The 26,691-nt window shown below is 46.5% G+C and overlaps 1 protein-coding gene across 1 annotated transcript in view; it reads left to right on the top strand.

Annotated features, from left to right (window-relative positions):
- FAM20C (FAM20C golgi associated secretory pathway kinase) overlaps window positions 1-26,691 on the top strand; it is a 136,841-nt gene that overhangs the window by 30,588 nt on the left and 79,562 nt on the right. Inside the window, exon 3 of the mRNA XM_084818375.1 lies at window positions 14,806-14,884. Within this exon, the coding sequence (XP_084674501.1) occupies window positions 14,806-14,884 (79 nt within the window). The remainder of the gene's footprint in view (window positions 1-14,805; window positions 14,885-26,691) is intronic.

The following is a 26,691-nucleotide window of genomic DNA, read 5'->3' as shown; positions in this document are numbered from 1 at the left end:
TAAATATTTACGTAGATTAAGATGGTAAAAAGAAGGAACGCAAATGGCAGCGGCCGTAGCCGCCGCCATTTGCATACGCGGTTTTTTTTTTAAAACCCACCCCCAACTATGATAGGCTACGTAAAGATTTATGTAGCCTATCATGTCTTTTTTTTTCTTTTTTTTTAAACCTAGCCATGATAGGCTATGTAAATCTTTACGTAGCCTATCACGTCTTTTTTTTTTCTTTCACAAGCCTGGAAATGGCAGTGGCGGCAGCCGGTCGGAAGACCGCCCGCCGCCACAGCTGCCGCTGGAGCCGCTGCCGGAGCCACCGCCACCCGGAAGATCCGCCCCAGGTAAGTCTCGTCCCGGGGGGGATCCGCAGGGGGGCGGGGGGGCAGGCTGTTCCGCCACAGATTTTGGGGGGCCGGATGCACTGGCATTTGGCCTCACCGAGATTCGTGGCGGAATTCTCTGACATCCCTACTGCACAGTAGCCCTCTGGACTGGTAGAAGAATCTGTGTTCAACACTGATGATGGGACAGGATCGTCCCCTTTACATGGAGGCAGCAGGCTAACTTAGGGAAGGCTGCATGGTACATCGGTCTCTCCTCCAGCACCTTGCGACCATCTCCTAGCATTTGCCACCTGAAGCGATAGTGTCACTCTGCCTAATGGTTGAGCCGGCCCTGGCAGTATGAGGGATTTGTTTCCATTCATTTTTGGTCGGGATTTATCCCACTCGCACCTTCCAGACTGAACACGGACATGAATGCAATCTGTGGTCTAAGTCTGTGCATTTCCAAGTTTGCAATGTAAGTTGCAGACCCCTCCCCCCCAACATGTTTGACAGCACGCTTTAATCAGTGGGAGCAGAATGTGCATGTTTCAAAGATGCGTACAATTGATGTGTGCACTTGGAACAACACACAAGAAAATACACATGAATCTTCATGCAAACGGAAAAGCACACACGCAGACACACAAAGATCACAATTGTGATTGGGATATGAGATGAGACAAGTAAGGATGGCGTGGGTGCTTGTTTTGGTCTGGGAGTCAGGCAGGCTGCCTGCTCTTGTACCCCCACCAAACCCCTGCCCCCACTCAACCCCCCCATGCTCGCCGTGCCACCTGCACTCACCAGGGTTGCGTCCCCCTGCGCCATGATCACCATGTTGCAAAAACCCATGGTGATTGCAAAAATGCGCACGTAGACTTGTGAGCAAAATGGCACCATGAATCGCCCATATTGCAGGCATAAATAGCCCATTTACTGTGAGTGCAGGCACCTTGGCAAGTTAGCGTAGGACTCGAGCTTGGGTCCAGGGGCAGGCAGAGAACCCAGATGATGGGGGGGCACCCATCCCCAGAGATGAGCTTCAGGGTGGAATTTAGGCAACTACAGGGAACTTGAGTTCAAGGAACTTCAAGGAACGTTTGCTCATACACACATCCCTAGCCTGCAGGGAGTATTTTTCAGAGGGGAGCATTGAAATGTGATTTGTATTCTGCTTTGTTTAATAGAAAAAGTGGGGGAAAGCACATGATTTGCTCTTCAGTGAACCAGTTCTATTTTTATCTATGGCGGACTAAATTGGTCATTGGCCTGAAAATGGAAACACACTTACAGGTTTCCCACTGATTGAGCATCAGTTGATAAAAAAGGCATGTGATGGTTTGGTGATGGAAAAAAAAACCAACCCCCCCCCACCTGACATACCAAGTCAAATGACATGACTAAGCCCTGCCTGCCAACTTCCTCATTATTTGGTTGCCTTTCTTGGAATTTCCAGAGTTCTAATTCACAGTGTCTTACTCAAGCACTGCATAGACGTGAGCTCTGTGTGTGTGTGTCTAAAGACCTGTATTGTTGCCTTTGATGGGTTGGTGGCTCTTTAGGTTCTTGAGTAGGGTTGTTCCTGGGCTCCTTTTAATATGCTGAGGATAGAACTTAGGACTCTAATTGGAAAGGCAGTTGCTCTGCCCACTGAGCTAAGCCACCCACCCACCCATCAGGAAATGCCCTTCCCTCCCCAGGAACATGGTGTTGTCTGGGAACTGAACTGGAATTCAATCGCTTATCTGCAAATTGAATCAATCCTGAAGAGGAAAGGCAGTCTGGAATGGATTCGACCGTGTGATTTTGGCTGAATGCAGAGATCAAGTTGAGGGATCCTATTATCTTTCGAGGGCTTGCATTCCCCAGGGACAATCTGTCAGGGCCCACATGCCAGACTGTAGGGCAGTAAATGTAGGAAACTCAGGTGCTTTGAACCCATGATGGAGAAGAGCTGTTTCTAAATTGCTTTCTGGGGGATACAGCAGCCAGTTAGGTATCACTAAAAAAAAAGAGGAGAAAAGAGGGCACTGATTTGCATAGCATGTGCACATGCTATTTTATATGTATAGATGCACATTTATTTTAATTTCAGTAGAAATACATTACATCCCATCAGAGTGGGGAAGACTGTGAACAGATGCCTAGTGTGCCCTGCTCCTCAGTCTGTTCTCCGGGTGCTAACTGTGGATGGGCAACTTCAAGGCTCCTGAGCTCTCCCTTCTTATGGTCCTTTATCTTTAAATTGAAATTGGGCAGGACCACCTTTCCAATAAAGGGCACCTTCAAATAGAGGACTCTTCTCTGTGAAGTAGGACACATGGTCACCCTACTGGGAAAACCTGGTTTTTATGGAGGATTCTTCTATTAGAACGGGGGTGAGCAACTTGCGGCCCTCCAGTCATTTTGGCCTTCAGCTCCCATGATCCTTCTCCATTGGCTAATGTCAGCTAGGGCTGATGGGAGTTGTAGGCCAAAGCTTCTGGAAAGCCACCATTTGCTCACCTTTGGATGAGAAGATCAGTATTGGTGGACAAAAGTCCCTGAAACATTGATTGATTGATTGATTGCTTTCAGTTCTATACCACCCAATAGCTGAAGCTCTCTGGACGGTTCTCAAAAATCAAAACCACAAAGTGCAACATAAAACAATATAAAATATGAAAGCTTAAAACCACTATACATCTTGTCCACAACTGCTCATGATCCCTAGCAATGCACTGCTATCAAGTGTATTATCGGGTGCAGTGTCAGTTCAGAGAGGGTGGCAGTGTGGCCCAATAGGCTAAGCTCGGACCACATGAGAACTTTATAACACGTATCTTAGAACATTCCCCAGAATTCTTTGCATTGTTCAGTCACTCCTCAGCAAACGAGTTGATGTGGGAAGCACAGAGTAGCTTTACTCAAAGGAAAAAAAATGCTGTGAAAAGGTCAGGGTGGGAGAACATAATTAAAGGTTTGACTCAAAGCCAATCAGAGTCATGGAAAACACCCTTGAGTGCAGTGCTGAAACACTTCCAAAACCTTTTACCTGAAAGCAAAAGTTAAAACTAAGCTGAAATTCTAACTCTTTTTAAATCAACCATGACTTTCTCCAGCAACTTTGATGGGGTCAAGGTATTTGCTCGCTTCAGTTTTGTTTTTGGTTAATCTTTATATAAGATTACTTACTCTTTGCTTTCCATTCTTTGGTGCTTTTTTGAGATACCTAAAGATTAAATGTAACATTTGCATTTGAATGCACTTTCAACACTGTGTAAACGTTTTGGATAATCTTTGCCAGAGTTAACTATATACGTTGGGGAATTGCAAAGCCTGTAAGAAAAAATTGAAATCTTTGCCTCGAGCATTAATACATACACCAGGTATCAAGTATTTTTAAAATGGAGAGAAAATGTGTTTAGAAATGCATACTCTGAGAGAAAGTACATTTCAAAATATGTATTTAAATGCAAATATTCCCGCAGATTTTTTATATTTAAACAAACGAAAATGTTTTAACAGGCTGGAACACACACAGAAGTGACACACACAAGAAATGTACCGATTTGCTGATCCCGAATGCTAAGAAAAACTCCTGGGTCCAGGGTGGCCAGATGCAAACGAAGGCAGGGCTCCTGTGGTGTTCATGGTTGTGCAAAAGAAGGAATTTTTACAGGTGTAGCTTGTTGATGCCAGGTGTACTTTGGGCTCTATACCACCTTCGCTTTCCCCGCCCTCTGCAGTGGCCTGACAGTCCATTGTGTCAAAACTAGGGATGGGGAAACGAGAGATGTTTGAAATTGCCAGGATTCTCCAAACTTCATCCCATGACTCGTGTCACTCCCGATTCCTGTTCGGGTTTGCGATAACTGCTTGCTCTTTGCAAATGGGAAACTCATGCAAATCAAGCAGTCGAATGGGATTTTTGCACAAGTTTCCCCAGATTTGTGGAAATTCTATAATTGGCACAACTTTACTCCATAGAGTTAGGCGGGACTGCCTCTGGAGGAAATGTGCGCAAATTAGGAAATCGAACTGGGTCAGGAATGAGACGAATGCAAACGCGTGTTCGACAAGTTACAAATGTTTTCGGCGGAGACATGCGCACACTTGCACCTGCATTCAGAGCTTCGAAGGGGGCGGGCTCACAAGTTTCGTAAACAAAATGGAAATTCTCAGACTTCCCTAGTTGAAAAGTATGTCATCATGAGGTTTCACAGCTAGGATGGTGAGATGCAGAAGAGCGCAGGGCTCTTGCACCTTTCATGGTTGTGCAGAAGAGGGAATTATAGGAGGTGTGGCTTATCTATGCCAGGTGGACTTTGGAGTTTATACAAGGTTCCCCTTTTCCCTCCCTCTGCATTGACCTGGCAGTGCCTTGCATTGAAAGGTATGTGATCATGGAGTTTCACAACTGAGGTGGTGAGATGCAAAAAGGGACAAGGCTCTTGCACCTATCTATATCAACCAGGATTTTTAGGAACATAGGAAGCTGCCTTAAACTGGGCCAGATGTCTAACATAAGGAGGCACCATGGGTTGGCATCATCAGGCACCTGCCAAGGCTACCCTTACTCGGGTCCCTTGCAAGGCAGAAAGCAAATGTAAACAAAAATATGACCGTGTTTATATTGGCAAAGCCGGAGATTAATTTTAGATGGCGCACTGGATAAAAGGTTGATAGAAGCCAAATTGGCCTTGAATGTTGAGGCCTTGTTAGCACGCTGTTCCAGGACATTACTGGCAGTAATGACTTACTGTCATTATGTGGCTTCCTTGGTAACTGTTGACATAATCCTTCTATGCCATAAATCCTTATGACAATTTTATTTGGGGTGAAACTGGAGTCTCAAGTGGCCATCTCCAAATGTGCAAACAAGAATCTTAGAAACATGAGCAGCTTCTTATTTTTGAGGCAATTGTAAAATAAAATAAAATCTAAAAACAAAAGTAATTCCTTGGTTGATCTGACTCATGAGTGGAAAGTGGATTTTTTTGTGTTATTCATGAAGTACAATTAAGAACTGGCCCAGAATGTGGTTGGGATGTGTAGGCTGAGGACATATCTGCATTTATTTAAAGCAAATGTGGGCAGATGTCAGGCTGGCAGGATCTCATTTGTTTTTTACTAGGACCCTGAGATCCACCAGCTGGAGCCTGGTGCAAAAGACATATGCTTGGAATGAAAAAAAAATCCCAGGTCAGGAATTTGTTTTGAGGAACAGAACTAGGGATGTATCTTGCTGTGGAATCTGGCCCTTGTGGGGCCTTAATGGAGTCCTGGCAAGCACCCAACTCAGCTTGTATTTGTGGGCTGTGCCACAGGGCTTTTCCTGAAATCCAGGAACTTCTTCCATTAAAAAAAAAAAAGTAAATAGAAATGTGGGCAAATTGTGGGGATGCAATTAATTAATTTATTTATTGCATTTGTATCCCACGTTTTTCCACTTGCAAGGAACCTAAGGCAGCTTACATTATCCTCCTCCTCCTCTCCATTTTATCCTCACAACAACAACCCTGTGAGGTAGGTTGGGTTGAGGTTCAGTGACTGACCCAAAGTCATCCAGTGAGCTTCCATGGCCGAGTGGGGACTGGAACCCAGATCTTCCAGCTCCCAATCCAACAGTCCACTACACCACGCTGGCTCTCATTTGCATGATATACACAAATTCCGGCCACACATTAAGTAATTTACACAAATTGCAACTGCATGTTGTGCAAATTACAGCCACAATGTGTGTAAATCATGCAAATTACACCCTGCAATTTGCGCACATTTCTGTTTATTTAAATGGAAATAATACCTGGAAAAATCCACGAGCTGGCCTGACTCGATGCAGATTGAGTCGGGCCAGCTCATGGGGAAATCAGCTGAAGTTTGGGGGGGGCTGAGCTGAAGAAAGCTCAGTGAGTTCCAGCCCCTGGAGAGATTCTTCCAACAACGATAACGAGAACGGAATAGAGGTCATATTCCTTCCACACAAAAATCCACTCCTGGTTTTAACCCCAGCTTTCTTCATTTCAGTTGTATAGAGTAGGGGTGTTGAACCTCTTTCAGCCTGAGGGCTGAATCTCTCAGGGACCGCATTCCAGTGGTGGGCAGGGCTCAAGGCAAAAAGGGCGGGGCCCAAACCAGTATATTTTAGCTTAAAGCTCTGCCGGTAACCTTCCCTCCTGCCCCACTCCTTAACTAGAGTGTTGGGGGTGAGGAAGGTAAGACACTGGAGACTGATTAGCTGTCGGAAGTTCTGGTTTGAGACTGCTAGAGGCCCTGTTGGTTAGAACAGTTACAAGCCAAGGCCTGACACATTGCTCAGACTGAGAAGCCATACCTGGGGAAACAGGTTTATAAGGCCTCATATTAGCTGCCCAGATCACCTGGTCTATTTGAACCAATGAACTGCAGTACCTCTCTCCGGACAGTATTTGGGTGGTGTTGTAACACTGCAAAGATCAAGCCAAGAACTGTCTGGTAGCTGTCCCACTGATACAGAGAATAAGGCACCTGGGTCCTGCTTCCAGATTCTGTGGTTTGATTTCTCCTGGTGCCTTCGAGCCTCCCCCTATTTCCTACCACATCATACAGCAAAATATTCCCCGAAGGCATGACCTCTAACTGTACCAGTGTAATAGATAGAGAACCTATTATCAGGTGCTTATGCATATCAGCTTTCTGCCTAATTCTTGGGCGCACTGTGCAATTGTGTCGGCTTTGCCAGTAAAATGACGGCTTAGATGCTTTGCTATTGAGTGTAGCTCCCTTGCTAGCATAATACTGAGTTGTGAAATTTTGAAAATTATAGTATTCGGAAACGAGATTTGCAGGACATGCTGAAAGTGAGTGTGCATGTGAAATACTGTCCTTTAAGAGGCAGGGACATGCAGATGTGAATGTTAAGATTTTTCAATCCCTTTGTCAAATATCAAAGGCTATAATTCAAGGAATTGATTAACAAAAGGATAAATGCCAGGTACAAGTTTGCTCATGCTATTTGTCTACTTCCTTAGTAGGAAGATGATGCTTTTTTTCTGTAATATGAAATAATCATACCTGTTTTTCAGTGGGCTATACAGAAGGCTCCTTGGATTTTCCTTCTGTTATTGACCCATGTTCACCTGTCCTGCTTTGTCAGTGTGCTAGGTCTCTGCTATATATTTGGATTAAAAGTCTGGGGATTTATTTGCATTTGGGTTTCAGGTTTTGCTTTTGTTCTTTTTTAAAAAAATCCCCCAGGAATTTCCCCAAGTTGATGCTAAGCTCCTGGTTAGATGATCGCTAAAGCTTTCAGTTGTCCTTGCCAGAGAGATTCAACAGTCCATTCAGTAGGATGCTGGGTAAATGATTCTCCATGTTCTTTGTTTTGCAAGGACTAGTGAAGAGCCCGCCACTTTATTGATGAAAACCAAAGCACTTAACGTAATAAAACAATTGTGCAGTCAAGTCCGGGGTATGAGAGCGGCCCTGGCAAAGAACCATCTGGAGGCCCCTATGGGTGTGCCCTCTACCCCATGGGCGTAGCAGGAGTGATGTCCATGGCTGGTGTCAAGACTCCATGGCTGGTGTCAAGGCTCCATGGCTCGTGCCATGGCTGGTGCCGGAGAGATTCAACAATCCATTCAGTAGGATGCTGGGTGAATGATTCTCCATGTTCTTTGCACTTTGTTTTGGAAGGACTAGTGAAGAGCCCGCCACCTTATTGACGGAAACCAAATCACTTAACGGAATAAAACAGTCGCGCAGTCATGTCCGGCTTGAAGCATGAGAGCGGCCTTGGCAAAGGGCCATCTGAGGGCCTCCACGGGTGTGCCCTCCACCCCATGGGCTTAGCACGGGTGATGTCCAGGGCTGGTGTCAAGGGTAGGCATGGTCGGACACCCGCTGAGGGCCCACACCCCAGCAGGGCCCACTGACAAGAGTCCGCTGGACTTGCTCATCTCCTTCATCTTTGTATAACCTGCTTGTTCATCTGCCTCTTGCCCTGGACCAGACATCAGTGGTGGTGAGAAGGAGGAGCAGGAGATGCCACGGCCTTCTTGCTCACTGGCTCTCTGCCTGTCAAGCAAGGAAGTGGTAGCAATAATGAGAGAGAGGACAAGGAGCAATAGCAGGTGGTGAGAATGGTTTTGAGAAGGTAGACTCACTGAGGGAGGGGGCCCATTGAGGGTGTCTTGCCCAAGGGCCCTCAAAATTCTTTAAAAATAACAGTCTCCCTGCCTTCTGTCCCCTCCGCTGCAGTGGCTGCATTATATTGCATTGTCTAATGTTGAAACTATTTTTTGTGTAAGTCTCAGAATTGAGTGTTGTTGCTTAGAGAGGGTTTGGATAATGTTGAACGGTCTCAGGGTATATGTATGTGTGTGTGTGTGTGTGTGTGTTACACAATCCTAGAGCTTGCTTGACCAAACACTGGGAAACTCCCCAAATCTTATGGGGAACCCAGGGCTGACTTCCATGCCGCTCGCAGGCCCCTGTACAATCCACCCCTAATTAGCCTCCTTTCTCCCCGCTGCCCAGCTGACTGGAACACAGTAGCGTGCCTCCCATCATGCACCTCTTCTCACTCTCCAGCTGATTGGCACTGGGAGTGAGTGAGGAGAAGCCCTGCTTGCTGCCAGTCCAGGCACTCTGGCATGCTGCTCCCAATCTGCCTACGGGGGGAAAGATTTTTCCACCTCTGCCCTATCGCTTCTGGCAAGACCTTTAAAGCATTCTCTGTTGGTTATCTTCCTGTCCGGCACACTGTCACCATGGGCCCCCATTCCTCATTCACCTGAGGTGTGGGGGGTTACACATTGAAAGGGGATCGTGGGCTGTGTGGGCTAGCCTCACCCCCAGTGCCGATGCTCTGGCCACCAGCTCACCTGGTCGCCCTGCCCTACCATCATGTGTGGAATGCATTGGAAAGGGCTGCATGTTCTGCCGTCCCATGTAGAGCTCCTCCGCACTGGGCATGGGGTGGTGGCACTGCTGGTTAGGCTAGGGCACTTCTTCACCTGGGGAAGCTCTACCCACACACATAGGGTGTACATGGCCCGTAAAGGGACCATTTACACCTGTAACATTGCATAAATGGCCCCTTTACAGCCACCATTTATGTAACATCACATTTATGGGAAAACCCCAGGTTGAGGCCAAGCTCCTGGGTGGGTGGTGACTGAAGCTATCAGTTGTCCTTGCTGGAGAGATTCAACAATCCGTTCAGTAGGATGCTGGGTGAATGTTTCTCCATGTTCTTTGCACTTAACATACTAAAACAGTAGTGCAGTCAAGTCCGGCTCGAGGTATGAGAGCGGCCCTGCCAAAGGACCATATGGGGGCCACCACGGGCGTGCCCTCCACCCCATGGGCTTACCAGGAGTGATGTCCATGGCTGGTGTTAAGGCTCCATGGCTGGTGCCGGAGAGATTCAACAATCCATTCAGTAGGATGTTGGGTGAATGATTCTCCATGTTCTTTGCACTTTGTTTTGCAAGGACTAGTGAAGAGCCCACCACTTTATTGGTGAAAACCAAAGCACTTAACATAATCAAACAGTTGTGCAGTCAATCTGGCTTGACGTTTGAGAGCGGCCCTGGCAAGTACCATCTGAGGGCCACCATGGATGCGCGCTCCACCCCATGGGCTTGGCAGAAGTGATGTCCAGGGCTAGTGTCATGATTTTCAAGCGGTCTGCTGTCTAGGTATTAACGGATGATGTGCAACGGTTCTTTACCTTTAAATTGGCATTGGACAGAATAGCACTTCAAACAGAGGACAGCTTCCAAGAGAGGCTGGCCCTCTTGCAGTCCTTGCAATAATGGACTGTCCTCTGTAAAAGGACACCTGGCTACCCCAAATTATAGGGCTGGATTGGATATTGGTAGAAAGAGCCTTAGGTATGTAACGCAACTGCTTCTAGGACTGGAAATAAGTTGTGTGTGTTCTGAGGGGGGGGGGGGTTCCCCCCAGCTGCAGTATGCTTGTTTACCCTGAAATGCACTAAAAAATTTGGCATACTCAGCATCACTGACTTAATCTAATATGTGAAATCCAGACATTGCTGCTCTGCCTATTCAGTGCAAATTGCTTAATGCTCTTTAATTTCTAATTATTTATTTGTTCCTGTGGGATGAGTTGGTAATGCAACAGAAGGCTAGGGTCAGAAAAACAGCACGGCTGGGGGGGCTGTTTTGCTGTGGCAGAAGAGTAATTAAACTGACCAGATTTGCATAGCATTTTATTGCACAAGAGAGAGAGAGAGAGAGAGAGAGAAAGAAAGAAAGAAAGAAAGAAAGAAAGAAAGAAAGAAAGAAAGAAAGATTGCAAGCTTATAACTGGAGGAATACACAAAAGGATGGGTAGCTAACAGAACTGGTTAACAAAGAGAAAACATACAAGGCCAAAGAGGTTAAACATGTGATCTGAAGCTTATAACCGGAGGATTATAAAGATTGAAGCTTATAACCAGAGGAATAATCTTATTATTAATAAATTATTGCAAGTTTATAGAGATTGCAAGCTTATAACCGGAGGAATAATAAAAAAGATGGGTAGCTAACAGAACTGGTTAACAAAAGAGGAAGCATACAAAGCCAAAGAGCTTAAACATGTGATCTGAAGCAAAATATCTGAGCAAGATAACTTGGCATTTTCAATACTTCCTTTCTTTTGTACTTAATCTGGACCTTTGGTTGGCTTTCTAACAACGTGAGTTATTTGACCTTTCAATGGTAGGATTTTTTTCTTTTTCTTTAGAAAGAACAAAATCACACACACTAAGCTGACTAACACGAGCAGCTTCTAAGGATGTCAAGGCATGGTTTCCACAGGGCCGCTCTGGCAGCAAAAATAACAGCGAGCCTTGTGGCATTTTAAAGACTAGCCAATCTGTCCTGGCGATGGTCCACAGAAACGCATGCCAGAATAAATATGTTTGCCTTTAACGTGCCACAAGACTCTGTTGTTTTTAAGATGTGGTTTGTTGCAGGCAGTGTCTGGTGGTGATCCGATGGTGTTAATGTCTGTGTGCTGAGAAAAAGGGTGAAATCTGAAATGGCCTAATACCCCGCCCCCACTCCCAGACTGAATGCATTTTCCTCAATCTGGTGGCTGCGATGTTCACAAGATGACTCCAATTCATGTACTTTACTCTGTGAAAAGAACGGCAAATGCTTCATTTGCTTTGATGCTGAGATGTGTGTTCAGGATGAAGATAACTTCACAAGAGAACTTTTGATTCAATTTCTTGGGGGGGTTGTTTGGAATTCTAGTTTTGTGTGCAGGGCCTCTCTTGGGTAGAGAATAGCTATGTGAAGCAAGCAAACAAAAAGTCAAGTCCGGTTCGAGGTATGAGAGTGGCCCTGGCAAACTACCATCTGGGGCCCCCCACAGGTGTGCCCTCCACCCCATGGGCTTAGCAGGAGTGATGTCCAGGGCTGGTGTCAAGGCTCCATGGCTGGTGCCGGAGAGATTCAACAATCCATTCAATAGGATGCTGGGTGAACCATTCTCCATGTTCTTTGCACTTTGTTTTGCAAGGACTAGTGAAGAGCCCACCACCTTATTGGCGAAAACCAAAGCACTTAACATAATCAAACAGTTGCGCAGTCAATCTGACTCGAGGCATGAGAGCAGCCCTGGCAAAGGACCATCTGAGGGCCTCCACGGGTGTGCCCTCCACCGCATAGGCTTAGCAGGAGTGATGTCCAGGGCTGGTGTCAAGGGCAGGCATGGTCGGGCACCTGTCAAGGGCCCACACCCCAGTAGGGGCCCACTGAAAAGAGCCCCTGGACTTGCTCCTCCTCTTCGCCATGGCAACCTGGTTCTTCACCTGCCTCTCGCTCTGGTGGTGGTGAGAAGGAGGAAGAATAGATCCTGTTGCTCATCGACTCTCTGCCTGTCAAGCAAGCAAGGGGCACCAGTGATGAAAAGAGGAGGAACAAGAGCATCTGGTGACAATGGTGGCGAGAAAGCCGACTCCCTGATGGAGAGGGCCCATGGAGGGTGTCCTGTCCAAGAACCCTCAAAACGCTGGAGCCAACCCTGTCTTATGGTCTATTGGCTAGCATACAGACTCATTTGCAAAACATTCCCAGGGGAGAGATAGGGATGTCAGAGAATTCCGCCACGGATCTCGGTGAGGCCGAATGCCAGTGCATTCGGCCCCCCGAAATCCATGGCGGAATGGCCTGCCACCCCCCTGCCCCCCGCGGATCCCCCTCAGGACGAGACTTACCTGGGGTGGATATTCCGGATGGCGGCGGCTCCAGTTGCGGCGGTGGCGGCGGCTGGTCTTCCAACCGGCTGCCACCGCCGCTATTTGCAGTCTGGTCGCTTCTGGTTTTTTTTTTACATAGATGTGATAGGCTACGTAAAGACTTACGTAGCCTATCACGTCTAAGTTTAAAAAAAAAAAACGCATATGCAAATGGCTACGGCCGCCGCCATTAGTGTTCCTTATTTTTGGCCGTCTTAGTCTACATCAATATTTACATAGACTAAGACGGTGAAAATAAAGGGGAACGCAAATAGCGCCCGCTACGCTATTTGCGTTCCCCCTTATTTTCGCCATCTTAGTCTATGTAAATATTTACGTAGACTAAGACGGCCAAAAATAAGGAATGCAAATGGCGGTGGCTGTAGCCGCCGCCATTTGCGTACACATTTTTTTTTTTTAAACCCAGATGTGATAGGCTACGTAATTCTTTACGTAGCCTATCACGGCTGAATACAGGGACGCAAACGGCGGCGGCTGTGGCAGCCGCCATTTGCGTCCCTGCTAGCCAGCGGCCAGATGTCCGGCTGCTGGTGGAGCTGGCCAGCAGCTCTGCGGAATCCCCGCAGAGCGGAGCTGGCCGTCGAGGATTCCTGGGGGGAGGGACGGAGCGCCTCCCCCCCATCGAGGATTCCAGGGGGAGGGACGGAGTGCCTCCCTGCCCTTCGTGAAAGATTCCGCGAAACGGTAAGTGACTTTCGTACATCCCTAGGGAGAGAGAGTGTGCACGAATTCCATGTCCGTTCAGTCCTCTTATCTACAGACTGGAAGGTCTCCGTGTTGACCCCTCTGAGAGTATGGCTCATGACGGAATCACAAGACTTATTTTAATGACTAGAACTGGCCTGTTTGGGAGGAAAAAAAGAGGAAGAAAGCAATACACATTTATTTATTTGTTAAATTTCTTAATCACCCATCTGACTGGTCACCCGGCCAGTCTGGGCGATGTACAACAGTGCAATTTAAAACACATTAAAACATCATGTTCTAAAAATGCCCTAATCACCCCAGTCACCCCAAATGCCTTCCTGAACAACCAAGTTTCAATCTGTGGCGGATGCTCACTAAAGAAGGGGCATGGCGAAGTTCCCCAGGGAGGGAGTTCCACAGAGTGGGGGCCACCACAGAGAAGGCCCTCTCCCTTGTCCTCACCAGCCTAGCTGTCCTGGCTGATGGGACAGAGAGAAGGCCATCCGAGGCTGATCTTGTTGGGGGGCCTGTCTGGTGTTGCTGGAGGCACTCTTTGAGATAGGCTGGGCCGGAACCGTATAGGGTTTTAATGGTCAAAACCAACACCCTGAATTTGGCCCAGAAAACGACTGGTAGCCAGTGCAGCTCCTTCAGCACCGGAGCGATGTGATCATGCCAGCAGCTGCCTTTAATCAGGTTGACCACATAAGGACACAGGATCCATGGCAGATGAAAGCGAAGGCCTGTCTGGGCCAGCATTTTGTTCCCACGGTGGCCATCCAGAAGCCTATGAGAAGCCCCAAAGCAGGACACATGGGCAATAGCACCTTTCCGTTCATGGTCCTCACCAACTGGTATTCAGAGGCACACTGCCTCCTCTACCAGACATAGCCATTGTGGCCAGTAGCCATGGATAGCCTTCTCCTCCGTGCAGTGCCAACCCAACACATTTTGCTGCCTTAGGCAAAGAACAAGATGGTGCCCTTTCCATTCCATGCTACTAACACTGATTGGACTGACAGTTGATTCTTTCTTTAATACTGGTAATGGGTCAACATCTTTCACCACACCTGACTTGAGCAGGTTATCTTTGGGGGCACAAGGCTGGCGGTGTGGCACAGAGCTCTCTCCTCCAATACCTTGCTGCCACCTCCCAGCATCTGCCGCCTGAAGTGACTGCCTCACTTTGCCTACTGATAGGGCCGGCCCTGTCTCCACTAATTTGTCTAATCCCCTTTTAAAGGCAGCCAAAGGGGTAGCCATCACCACATCTTGTGGTAGAAAATGCCACAGTTCAACTGTGCACTGTGTGAAGAAGTCTTTTATTCTGTCTGTCCTCAATCTCTCACCATTCAGCTTCATCACGTAGCCCCCGTGTTCTAGTAAAAACAGCACTGCTGTGTCTTTTATGCTGACTGCTTTCTAAAGAGCCTCACTTTCTCTAAAGATATATGGCTGTGGCATTTTAGTACTGAAGCTGCTAGGTGTTGATCGAACCAGATGGTGTAGTTCAACCATTTTTCTTAATTTTGTTTCCTCTGCTTGCTCCTACAGCGATGAAGTCGGGAGGGACCCAGCTTAAACTGATCATGACATTCCAGAACTACGGGCAAGCCTTGTTTAAGCCCATGAAGTAAGTGAGGAATCTGTGTCTTTAATTTTCCAAAGCAAGTTTAGACAAGCATGTGCTGATATGTTCCTTCTGATGCCAGTAAACTCATCACCAATAGGCAATCTAGCCCATAACCAAGCTAAGGGCGAAAAGAGGCATGATGTTATTCACGCAATGAGCAATTGCACGATAGTTTGTGGTTTTTTGTTGTTGTTAAATTAAAGAACAGCTGTCAGGACTGGAGGCAATCTGGAGAGACCACACCATGGAGGAGGGGCTAACCCTTTGCCCCACCTTGGTCCCATCCAGATTGATCCATATACACATGGCTGCTATTTGCATTGGGGTGGGTTGGGAAGCAAACTAGTACTTTATATTGGAGTAGGCAACCAGCTGCCCTCCAGATGTTTTGGCCTACATCTCCCGTAACTCCAAACCAGCATGGCCAGTGGTCAAGGCATTATGGGAGTTGTAGTCCAAAACATCTGAAGGGCACCAGCTTGCTTACCTCTGTTGTTTACACCAAGGAACATTTTGGACTGAGAATGTGTTCACAAATGAAGGCTTAAAGTCCTCCTAATTTCAGGCAGATATGTAAGTTGAAGGTGAACCTTGTGTTGGCCAGAATGCTCATTCGCATTACAAATGCCTCACCTCCTTGGCTTTGTCTTTTGTATGAACAAGCTTCCAGATGTTCAGTTGAACAAGAGAGGTTCAAAAATGGGTTAAGCCTCATGTGTTCAGCCTGGGTTTGGATGCCAGGTTTGCTTTGGTTTGGGCCCCTCATTGGGAGGAGGGTTTGGTCAAGTGACTCAGCTTCCCATTTGTCAAGTGGGAGCAGGACCAATTCATAACAGTGGTAATTCTAATTGGTGGGTGTATGTTTCCTTGGGAACAGTTTCAGCATGGGATTACCTCATAGGGTGTTGGAGGACAGAGCTGTATGGGTACCACCCCACCTGCCCTGCACCCTGTAAGCTACCCTACTACTCTCAGGGACAGTGGGGGCAGCAAGTTCTGAAGTAAGATGTAAATGCAAGTCTGGTTGCCTTCTCTATATGGCATGGGTACAGGGGACCATCCTGTGCTTTGCCTTGTGCAGCAAAGCAGCTTGGGTCGGCCCTAGGCTTTATTAGTGCAGGAGTGTAGAACCTCTTTCAGCCCGAGGGCCAAATTCCATTTTGGAGAAGCTCTTGGGAGCCACATTCCAGGGGTGGGCGGAGCCAAAAGCAAAAGGGGTGGAGCCAAGAATGCCAGCCTATTTTAGCTTAAAGCTCTTAGCGCCAGTAGTGAGGTCTTAAGCGAGGGATTTCAACCTTTCAGAATTGGGTAGTGGGGAGACCTACGAAAGCTGGGAAGCCGGCAAATGATCAGTGGTCAGGGGAAAGGGAGTTTGGCCAGGAAAGGGGACTTGGCCATCTGAGGAACCAGGGCAGGGGGGAATTGGAACCTAAGGAAAGCTAGATATGGCCTGAGGATTCTCACCCCTGTATTAGAGTTTTTTGTTGGAGGTGAACTTGGAGATGTGCACAAAATGGTCTCTCAAAATTCTCCAGCCTCTGGGTGGCAGAGAAATTGGGGGGACAATTTTGCCGAATTTCTCCTAGGGGAGGATAAATTCTCCAACATTTTCTCACAGACAGGGCTCATTATTGGCAGGGGTTGTAGCACAGCTTCTTTCCTTTTTCCTCAGGGTTTTTGGTTTATCGCACTGCTTCTGTAGGCGTCAACGGCATCGACTGTGTTGAGGCTTCCACTTTTCTGAGGCAGAATTTTGAATTTCTTTTGGTTTTTGAGCTTACCCAATCCCTGTGAGGTGGCTGAGGGTGCTGTATCTGTTTTCTCTCTCTATTATGCATCTTTCCATGGCTCTGCAGTCTCCCAGGCCACCTGCACTTCCCTAACTGAAAAAGCCCCTGGGAGGAATTGCCTCACAGTGTCTTCCTCATGATGGCTTTAGCTGAAGTGCGGGAAGCCGAGAAGGCTACAGACTGTCACAGAGATGACTGTACAGTGACAGACAGGACACTGATGCACACTCCATGGCCCCCTCACAAGTAAGGTAAGCACATGAACCCCAAACCCAACCCATGATAATTTCTCCAATGTTTCTCCTCCGTTGAATTTCTTTTTGAAAACAATTTCTTTTCTATCAAATTGAATGAGAATGGTTGAAAAAATGTGGGAGAAAATTCAGCACAGCACTAGGTGAACTATGCAGTTGCAATTTTGAAGCTTTTGCAATGTACCCCATCAGGATGTATCTTTTTTGTATGAAGAGGTCACTCCTGGAAACCAACAAAAGCAAATAGAAAGTAAAAGAGCAGGCATGGTGATCAATACCGTGGGCTTGATTTTCTTCTGACTGCTACCTGGATGCGATTGGCCTTGAAAATGCGTGGAGTAGGATGGAAATAAAAGAGTGCAAAGGAGAGTTGAATCGAAAGAGGGCCATTTGAGGAGACCCGGCTGTGAAGGCAAAACAAACATCATGTGGTTTATTGTGCTGGGTCTGGCAAAGTCACTTGAGGCTTCAGAAGGTTTAAAGAAGCCGTTTGCTATTTTTGTCGGGGCGTCACCTCATTCCCATGCTTTGTTTCTCCTGCGTGGAAGTTCAGTGATTAGTTCCCTTTAAGTGGGTCCATAAAGCAAATGAGTGGGGGAAGGATAAGTGGTTTCGAGTATCCATTTAGCATTCCTCATCTCCGTGCCAAAAAATAGTCTGCGTGGATGAAGCTTCCAGAATGCTGCAGTGCTGTGTTTGTCAGATCTGGTGGGTGGTAGACAAGGAGGAGGGTCTTCTCAGTGGTGGCACCACACCTGTGTCCACAGCCAAAAAAACTTTCTATATCTTCCCAGGCCTGTTAAATGACATTTAACCCTGAATTGACTGGTTGGTTGCAGCTTTTATTCTGTTATTTCAAATTTGGTTGCTTTGTACTTTTGTTGCGTTTTATAACATGGATGGTTTATTGATGTGATTGAGCATAAGGAGTGTTGCCTCTGCTCTGGGAGGGGGCTCTTGGCTCAACTCTGTGTACAGTCCAGTAGATTACTGCCTCTCTGTGGGCAGGATCCCGACTTAATTCTCCATGTGCCCATCAATAGGTTGGTGTAAAGTTGTTTGTGTAAACTAGCAAGCTTAGTATAGCATAGGCCAGGGGCTGAGTTTGTCTGCAGATCCAGGAGTCCTGGGTTCAAATCTTGCCCCTGCTGTGGATTCAGAAGGTAGCCTTTGGACCATCTACGCCCATCATGTTGCATAAATGGCCTCTTTATGGCTGCCATTTGTGTAAATGACCCGTTACGAAAAAGACCAAGCTGCCATTTTTACGCAAAATGGCGGCTCGGCGAGGGAGCAGCTGGCTGTGCTCTTGCTTGGCTCAGCATGTGCCAAGTTGGGCAAGTGCAGGGATCCATGGACCGGTGTCTGGGGGGGCTGCGCTGGCAAGAAATTGCCAAGCTTCAAGACCCAACTGGATGCCTGTGTCACCTGTACTTCCAGATAAGATCCCTTCCAATAGTTGGACAAGAGGGACTATTGGAAGGGATCCAGTCCAACTATTAAAATAAACAACAGACTCTTGTATGTCTCAGCGGACAAGGAAGAGGACCTTATTCAAGCATTTGTGTGTGTGTGTGTGTGTGTGTGTGTGTGTCTTCATCCAGACTTTGAAAGTCCCTGCCCAGGGAAGCCTACCTCCCCCCTTCCCTGATGGTCTTGCACTGTAGTATGAAAACTCTCCTTTTTAAGGATGCCTTTTGCTCTGTAGCTTCACCCAAGCCTGTTTAGTTGTTTTTAACTGCTGCTGTTAATCGTTTTTGATCTGCCAGTTTTCTCCTGCTTGTTTCTCTTTTGGCAAATGCAATGGTACTTTCAGTGCCTTATTGTATTTCTGTTCTTTTCTCTCTCTCTCTCTCTCTCTCTTTTTTTTTTTACTTCATTTGTATATCTCCTTCTTTTGTTAACCATCTTGGCCTTTTTAGGAGAGGCAAAGTAGAAATATTTAAACAAGAAAGCAAATGAAGTGTGATTATAAACATAAAAACAAAACAAAATAGCCTGTTATAATAATAATAATATATAAGAACATAAGAATCAGACCAAGACTGGATCAGACCAAGGGTCCATCTAGTCCAGCGTTCTGTTCACACAGTGGCCAACCAGCTGCCTACAGGAAACCTCCAAGCAGGACAGGAGGGCAACAGCACCCTCACATCCATGTTCCCCAGCAACTGGTGTACATACGCTCACTGCCTTTAGTACTGGAGGTAGCACATAGCCATCAGGACTAGTAGCCATTGATAGCCTTCTCCAGGAATTTGTGTAACCCCCTTTTAAAGCCATCCAAATGGGTGGCCATCACTATGTTTTGTGGTATCAAATTTCATACTTTAGATATGCACTGTGTGAAGAAGTCCTTCCTTTTATCTGTCCTGAATCTCCCACCTATCAGCTACATGGGAGAACCCCACTAGATTCTTGTATTATGGAAGATGGAGAAAATTGTCTCCCTATCCACTTTTTCCACACCATGCATAATTCTGTACACCTCCATCATGTGTCTCCTTACCCTTCTTTTCTCCAAGCTAAACAATCCCAGCTGTTGTAACCTCCCCTCATAGGGGAGTTGCTCCAGCCCCTTCATCATTTTAGTTGCACTTTTCTGCACCTTTTCCAGCTCTACAATATCTTTTTTTAGGAGAATACACAAGTGGGACCTGCAAAAAACATTGCAGTGTTGAGTACACCTATTCAGGGTTCCAGACAGCTAGTCAGACATGCCCTTTTTCCAAGACACTCCATTTCATTTCCAGCTCCTACCCAGTTTTTCGTTCTGTTCCCAACTCCCCCATTCAGCATTTCATGTACCCTGAGAATGCTCAGTCCTCACTGGCTCATGCCTCATTAGCTGAGCTGCTGTGATTAGGGATTCTTGAGGAATCCAGTTTTTGTGAATTCCAATCCAAACTAACCTGATCCATACCTTGCAGAATAATATGCAGACTGGAATCTAGTTATCCTTTAGATTTCACACTTCTTCAACTTTTATGATGGAGTTCTTCTCTGGAAAAAAGTAGGGATGTTGGAGAATTCCACCACGGGCTCCAGTGAGGCCGGATTCTTTAGAATCTGGCCCCCGGAGTCCATGGCAGAATGGAGCAATCCCCACCACTACCCCGCAAAACTTCCCTGGGACGTATCCTACCTGTTGTAGGCCTTCCGCTGCCCTAGTCTGTGGCCACGAATGGTGGCCCTGGTCTGCGGCCGCCATTTCCCTCGCTACTTTAGCCATGATAGGCTATGTAAGTATTTACGTAGCCTATCACGGCAAAGAGCAAGGACACAAATAGTGTCCGCTACGCCATTTGCGTCCCTGCTCTTTTCGTAATAGGCTACGTAAATATATACGTAGCCTATCACGGCTAACGCAGGGACGCAAATGGCGTATATATTTACATAGCCTTTCATGGCAAAGAGCAGGGACGCAAATGGCGGCCGCTACACCATTTGCGTCCCTGCGTTAGCCGTGATAGGCTACGTATATATATACGTAGCCTATCACGAAAAGAGCAGGGACACAAATGGCGTAGCAGCCGCCATTTGTGTCCCTACTCTTTGCCATGAAAGGCTATGTAAATATATACATAGCCTATCATGGCTAATGCAGGGACGCAAATGGAGGCCACTACGGCAGCCGCCATTTGCGGCCGCAGCCCGGCAGTGGATGGAGGTCCAGCTGCAGCGGCTCCACAGACCCGCCGCAGAGCGGAACCGGCCAGGGAGGATTCCGGGGGGAGGGACAGATCACCTCCCCCCCACCGCGGAAGCCCCGCAACGGAACAAGGTAAGGGATTCGTACATCCCTAGAAAAAAGAAAGTATTGAAATGCATTTTAAAATTCATATTTTGAGATGAGTTGGGAAATGTGTATCTTGAGAGTAAATACCTTCAGAACTACATACTGAGCATCTCTACACCAGCCTAAAACCCTGCATTTAAAACGGAGCTTTCTGCTTCTGTTTTAAATGCAGGATCACAACCACTCCCCTTTTAACATGCTTCCTTTCCCCCTTCCCCTCTCCCCCTCCTTCTCCCCCGTATCTGAGTCTTCCATTATCTTTCATTGTTCTTGCTCCTCTTCTTACTGCTTTTACTCTTTTCATGGAGGAAACTGAAGCGGAACACAACGGGTAATTCGGTAGCTCATTATCTGCGATCTATTTAAAAACAGAACAAAGGGCATTTAGTGCAGGAGACGCCTTGGAGGTTCACGACATCATGTAAAGAGTCGACAAACTTCCTTGAAGGAGCAATCTGAATCACAGGATAAAAGCTCAGTGTGAAGGAGCACAATGAAATGTGATTTATTTATTTATTTTGTGCATATTTTAAATACACACACACCACAAATTAATGTGGGAGTGGAACAGAACAGACTTATGAATGAGCACATGCAAAAGTGATATGGGCCAAAAATAGCTTGCTCCATCCATCCTTAGCTATGATGGCTTGGAATACCCATAAATGTCCCAAGTGCTCAAGGAACAAAACTATCTGAATGTTTGTAGTTCAGTTCATGTGAGGGGGAAAGGAAATGGTAAGTTTGGTTGGGATGAAAAAAGAACTTGAAAGAATTCCTGTGTGGTAGGGAAGCTCAGAGAGGCAGAGAGCTCAGAGGCTGAGGAAAAATATATAGGGTAGGTAAGAGGCTGAGAAACGGTAAATGCAGGAGAAGGAAGCTTGAGGAACCAGGGACTGAAATAAGATTGACCTAACTAGAAAGGAGGAGAGGGCAGATGTACTTATTGATTTGAGCCAATCAACCAGTTCTTGGGCTACAGGCTTCTAATTGTTCTGTTCTTTGACATCTTAATCAAACTGAAGGCAGGAAAGAAAGACCAAAAGAATGCCCTTGCAGCAAGCAAAGCCAAATGCACCACAATTATTTCATTTTATTCGAAGATCACCGTCCTCCATCCTGAAATAATTGCCTATAAAAGGTTGCAGGGTTAGCCAGCTCTATTTACAAATCCCATTGCCCAATGTAAATTCCATTGCTAATTCTGCATGAATCAACCCAAACGAGAACGCTTCCAGTAAACTCCAAGGGAGTTTTTTTAACGTCTCCGAAATGTATCTAGCAAACAATTAGCGTGGAGCTTTGCTAAATATACTGCAATATTACCCACGCATTGAGATTTCTCATGCCAAGCTTTTTTCGGTGATCTGATACACCTGGCAGGAGGCTGGCCAAAGCCAACTTAACCAATTGCCGGATTGTGTGGTTGATAAGGCCATGCTGGACTTCTGTTCTCTTGATTCCAAAGTCCATTTGTAGCTACTGGAGGTTCAGTGTCTGATGTGTAAAACGTTGGACTTTCGAGACCTGGATTCAGATCCAAACCCCACCATGGAAGCCCATTGGGGGATCTGGGTATACTTTGGATGCCAGTCTATAAAGTACTAATAAGTAGTGCAGTGACCTAATTCAGGAATAAATAATGCAGACGAACTGCCCGTGAGACTAGAGCACCTGCCCTATTATTGGGGCTTTTAAATCTAGAAAAAAGGTGGTGGTGGGCAGGGGGACATGAGGTTTCTAAACTGGCCATGAGACTGGAGCACCTGCCCTATTACTGGGGCTTTTAAATCTAGAAAAAAGTCATGGTGGGCAGGGGGACACAAACTTTCTAAACTGGCCATGAGACTGGAGCACCTGCCCTATTATTAGGGCTTTTAAATCTAGAAAAAAAGTCATGGTGGGCAGGGGGACATGAGGTTTCTAAACTGGCCATGAGACTGGAGCACCTGCCGTATGACTGGTGCTTTTAAACTGGCCATGGGAAAATGTGAAACTACAATTGACAGATTTGTCCATCCGTAATCCAATGGAGCTGGCAGGAGATTTAGGACAGACAAAGGGACAGCCATCTTTGGACACTGCCAAATTAATTTATGGAATTCACTGCCGCATGGTGTGGAGGTGGTCACTGATTTAGATAACTTTAAAGGAGGTTTACATATTATTCCCTATATGAGTTGACGGAGGATAGGTCTATGAACCCCTTCATGGATCACTGCCTTGTTGTGGCGAAGGGGCTTGCATAACTCAGTGAAGCCATAAGCTATGCCGTGCAGGGCCACCCAAGACGGACAGGTCATGGCAGAGAGTTCTGACAAAATGTGGTCCACTGGAGAAGGAAATGGCAACCCACTCCAGTATTCCTGCCAAGAAAACCCCATGGAACGTATCACAAGGCTAAAAGAGATGACGCCGGAAGATGAGCCCCTCAGGTCGGAAGGTGTCCAATATGCTACTGGGGAAGAGCAGAGGCTATTTCCAAGTAGCACCAGAAAGAGTGAAGCGGCTGGGCCAAAGCCGAAAGGACACTCAGCTGTGGATGTGTCTGGTGGTGAAAAGAAAATCCGATGATGTAAAGAACAATATTGTTTAGGAACCTGGAATGTCAGATCAATGAATCAAGGTAAGCTGGAGGTGGTCAAACATGAGATGGCAAGACTGAACATCAACATCTTGGGAATCAGCTAACTAAAATGGACAGGCATGGGCGAATTTAATTCAGGTGACCATCATATCTACTACTGTGGGCAAGAATCCCTTAGAAGAAATGGAGTAGCACTCATAGTCAACAAAAGGGTGGGAAAAGCAGTACTGGGGTACAATCTTAAAAACGATAGAATGATCTCAGTACGAATCCAAGGCAAACCATTCAACATCACAGTAATTCAAGTCTATGCCCCAACCACTGAGGCCGAAGAAGCTGAGGTTGATCGGTTCTATGAAGACCTACAACACCTTCTAGAACTAACACCAAAAAAAGATGTCCTCTTCATCATAGGGGATTGGAATGCTAAAGTAGGAAGTCAAGAAATCACCGGGATAACAGGCAAGCATGACCTTGGTGTACAAAATGAAGCAGGACAAAAGCTAATAGAGTTTTGCCAAGAGAACACGTTGATCATAGCAAACACTCTTTTCCAACAGCACAAGAGACGACTCTACACATGGACATCACCAGATGGTCAATATCGAAATCAGATTGATTATGTCCTTCGCAGCCAAAGATGGAGAAGCTCTATACAGTCAGTCAAAACAAGACCTGGAGCTGACTGTGGCTCAGATCATGAGCTTCTTGTTGCAAAATTTCGGCTTAAATTGAAGAACGTCAGGAAAACCACTAAACCATTCAGGTATGACCTAAATCATATCCCTGATGAATATACAGTGGAGGTGAGGAATAGATTTCAGGGATTAGACCTGATAGACAGAGTGCCTGAGGAACTATGGACGGAGGTCCGTAACATTGTTCAGGAGGCAGCAACGAAATCCATCCCAAAGAAAAAGAAATGCAAGAAAGCCAAGTGGCTGTCTGATGAGGCTTTACAAGTAGCTGAGGAAAGAAGGGAAGCGAAAAGCAAGGGAGAAAGGGGAAGATATATCCAACTGAATGCAGAGTTCCAGAGAATAGCAAGGAGAGACAAGAAGGCCTTCTTAAATGAACAATGCAAAGAAATCGAGGAAAACAACAGAATGGGAAAGACTAGAGATCTCTTCAAGAAAATCGGAGATCTCAAGGGAACGTTTTGTGCAAAGATGGGCATGATAAAGGACAAAGAAGGCAGGGACCTCACAGAAGCAGATGAGATTAAGAAGAGGTGGAAAGAATACACAGATACAGGAAAGATCTTAATGTTCCTGATAGCCATGATAATGCGGTCACTGAACTTGAGCCGGACATCCTCAAGTGGGCCTTAGGCAGCATTACTAACAACAAAGCTAGCGGAGATGACGGTATTCCAGCTGAGCTATTTAAAATCCTAAAAGATGATGCTGTTAAAGTGCTGCATTCAATATGTCAACAAATTTGGAACACTCAACAGTGGCCACAAGACTGGAAAAGGTCAGTTTACATTCCAATTCCAAAGAAGGGCAACGCCAAAGAGTGTTCAAACTACCGCACAATTGCGCTCATTTCACATGCCAGCAAGGTGATGCTCAAAATCCTACAAGCTAGGCTTCAGCAGTATGCGAACCGAGAACTACCGGAAGTACAAGCTGGGTTTTGAAGAGGCAGAGGAACTAGAGATCAAATCGCCAACATTCGCTGCATCATGGAGAAAGCAAGAGAATTCCAGAAAAACCTCTATTTCTGCTTCATTGACTACGCAAAAGCCTTTGATTGTGTTGTTGTTGTTGTTGTTCAGTCGTTCAGTCGTGTCCGACTCTTCGTGACCCCATGGACCATAGCACGCCAGGCCTTCCTGTCCTGCGCTCTCTCCCGGAGTGTGCTCAAGTTCATATTCATTGCATCCGTGATGCTATCTAGCCATCTCATCCTCTGCCGTCCCCTTCTCCTTTTGCCTTCAGTCTTTCCCAGCATCAGGGTCTTTTCCAGGGAGTTTTCTCTTCGCATTAGGTGGCCAAAATATTGGAGCTTCAGCTTCATTATCTGTCCTTCCAATGAGCGGTCAGGGTTGATTTCCTTTAGGATGGACTGATTTGACCTCCTTGCAGTCCAGGGGACTCGTAAGAGTCTTCTCCAGCACCACAGTTCGAAAGCATCCATTCTTCGGCGCTCAGCCTTCCTTATAGTCCAGCTCTCACAGCCATACATTACTACTGGGAAAACCATAGCTTTGATTAGACGGACCTTTGTCGGCAAGGTGATGTCTCTGCTTCTTACTATGCTGTCTAGGTTTGCCAACAAACTGTGGCAAATTCTTAAAGTGATGGGAGTACCAGACCACCTTAGCTGTCTCCTGAGAAACCTGTATGAGGGTCAAGAAGCAACTGTAAGAACCAGACATGGAACAACCGAGTGGTTCAAAATTGGGAAAGGAGTACGACAAGGCTGCATATTGTCGCCCTGCTTATTTAACTCCTATGCAGAGTACATCATGAGAAATGCCGGGTTGGATGAATCAGAGAACGGAATTAAGATTGCTGGGAGAATTATCAACAACCTCCGATATGCAGACGATACCACCCTAATGGCAGAAAGCGAAGAGGATCTCAAGAGCCGCTTGTTGAGGGTGAAAGAGGAGAGTGCAAAAGCTGGTTTGAAACTCAACATTCAAAAAACGAAGATCATGGCATCTGGCCCCATCACTTCCTGGCACATAGAAGGGGAAGAAATGGAAGCAGGGACAGATTTTACTTTCTTGGGCTCCAAGATCACCGCAGACGGTGACTGTAGCCATGAAATTAAAAGACGCTTGTTCCTTGGGAGGAAAGCTATGGCCAACCTAGACAGCATAGTAAGAAGCAGAGACATCACCTTGCCGACAAAGGTCTGTCTAATCAAAGCTATGGTTTTCCCAGTAGTAATGTATGGCTATGAGAGCTGGACTATAAGGAAGGCTGAGCGCCGAAGAATTGATGCTTTCGAACTGTGGTGCTGGAGAAGACTCTTACGAGTTCCCTGGACTGCAAGGAGGTCAAATCAGTCAATCCTAAAGGAAATCAACCCTGAGTGCTCATTGGAAGGACAGATACCGAAGCTGAAGCTCCAATATTTTGGCCACCTAATGCGAAGAGAAAACTCTCTGGAAAAGACCCTGATGCTGGGAAAGACTGAAGGCAAAAGGAGAAGGGGATGGCAGAGGATGAGATGGCTAGGTAGCATCACTGATGCAATGAATATGAACTTGAGCACACCCTGGGAGAGAGCGCAGGACAGGAAGGCCTGGCGTGCTATGGTCCATGGGGTCACGAAGAGTCGGACACAACTGAACGACTGAACAACAACAACAAGGCTGCCTGCACTTCCTGACCAGAAAAATAGCCCTATGGGAGGAGTTA

The sequence above is a fragment of the Heloderma suspectum genome, chromosome 12 (assembly GCF_057233095.1).
Source record: "Heloderma suspectum isolate Gila_16-S chromosome 12, 16-S_ref, whole genome shotgun sequence".
NCBI lineage: Eukaryota > Metazoa > Chordata > Lepidosauria > Squamata > Helodermatidae > Heloderma > Heloderma suspectum.
Note: the sequence above shows the minus strand (reverse complement) of the source record. Positions and strands in the feature narration are given on the sequence as shown.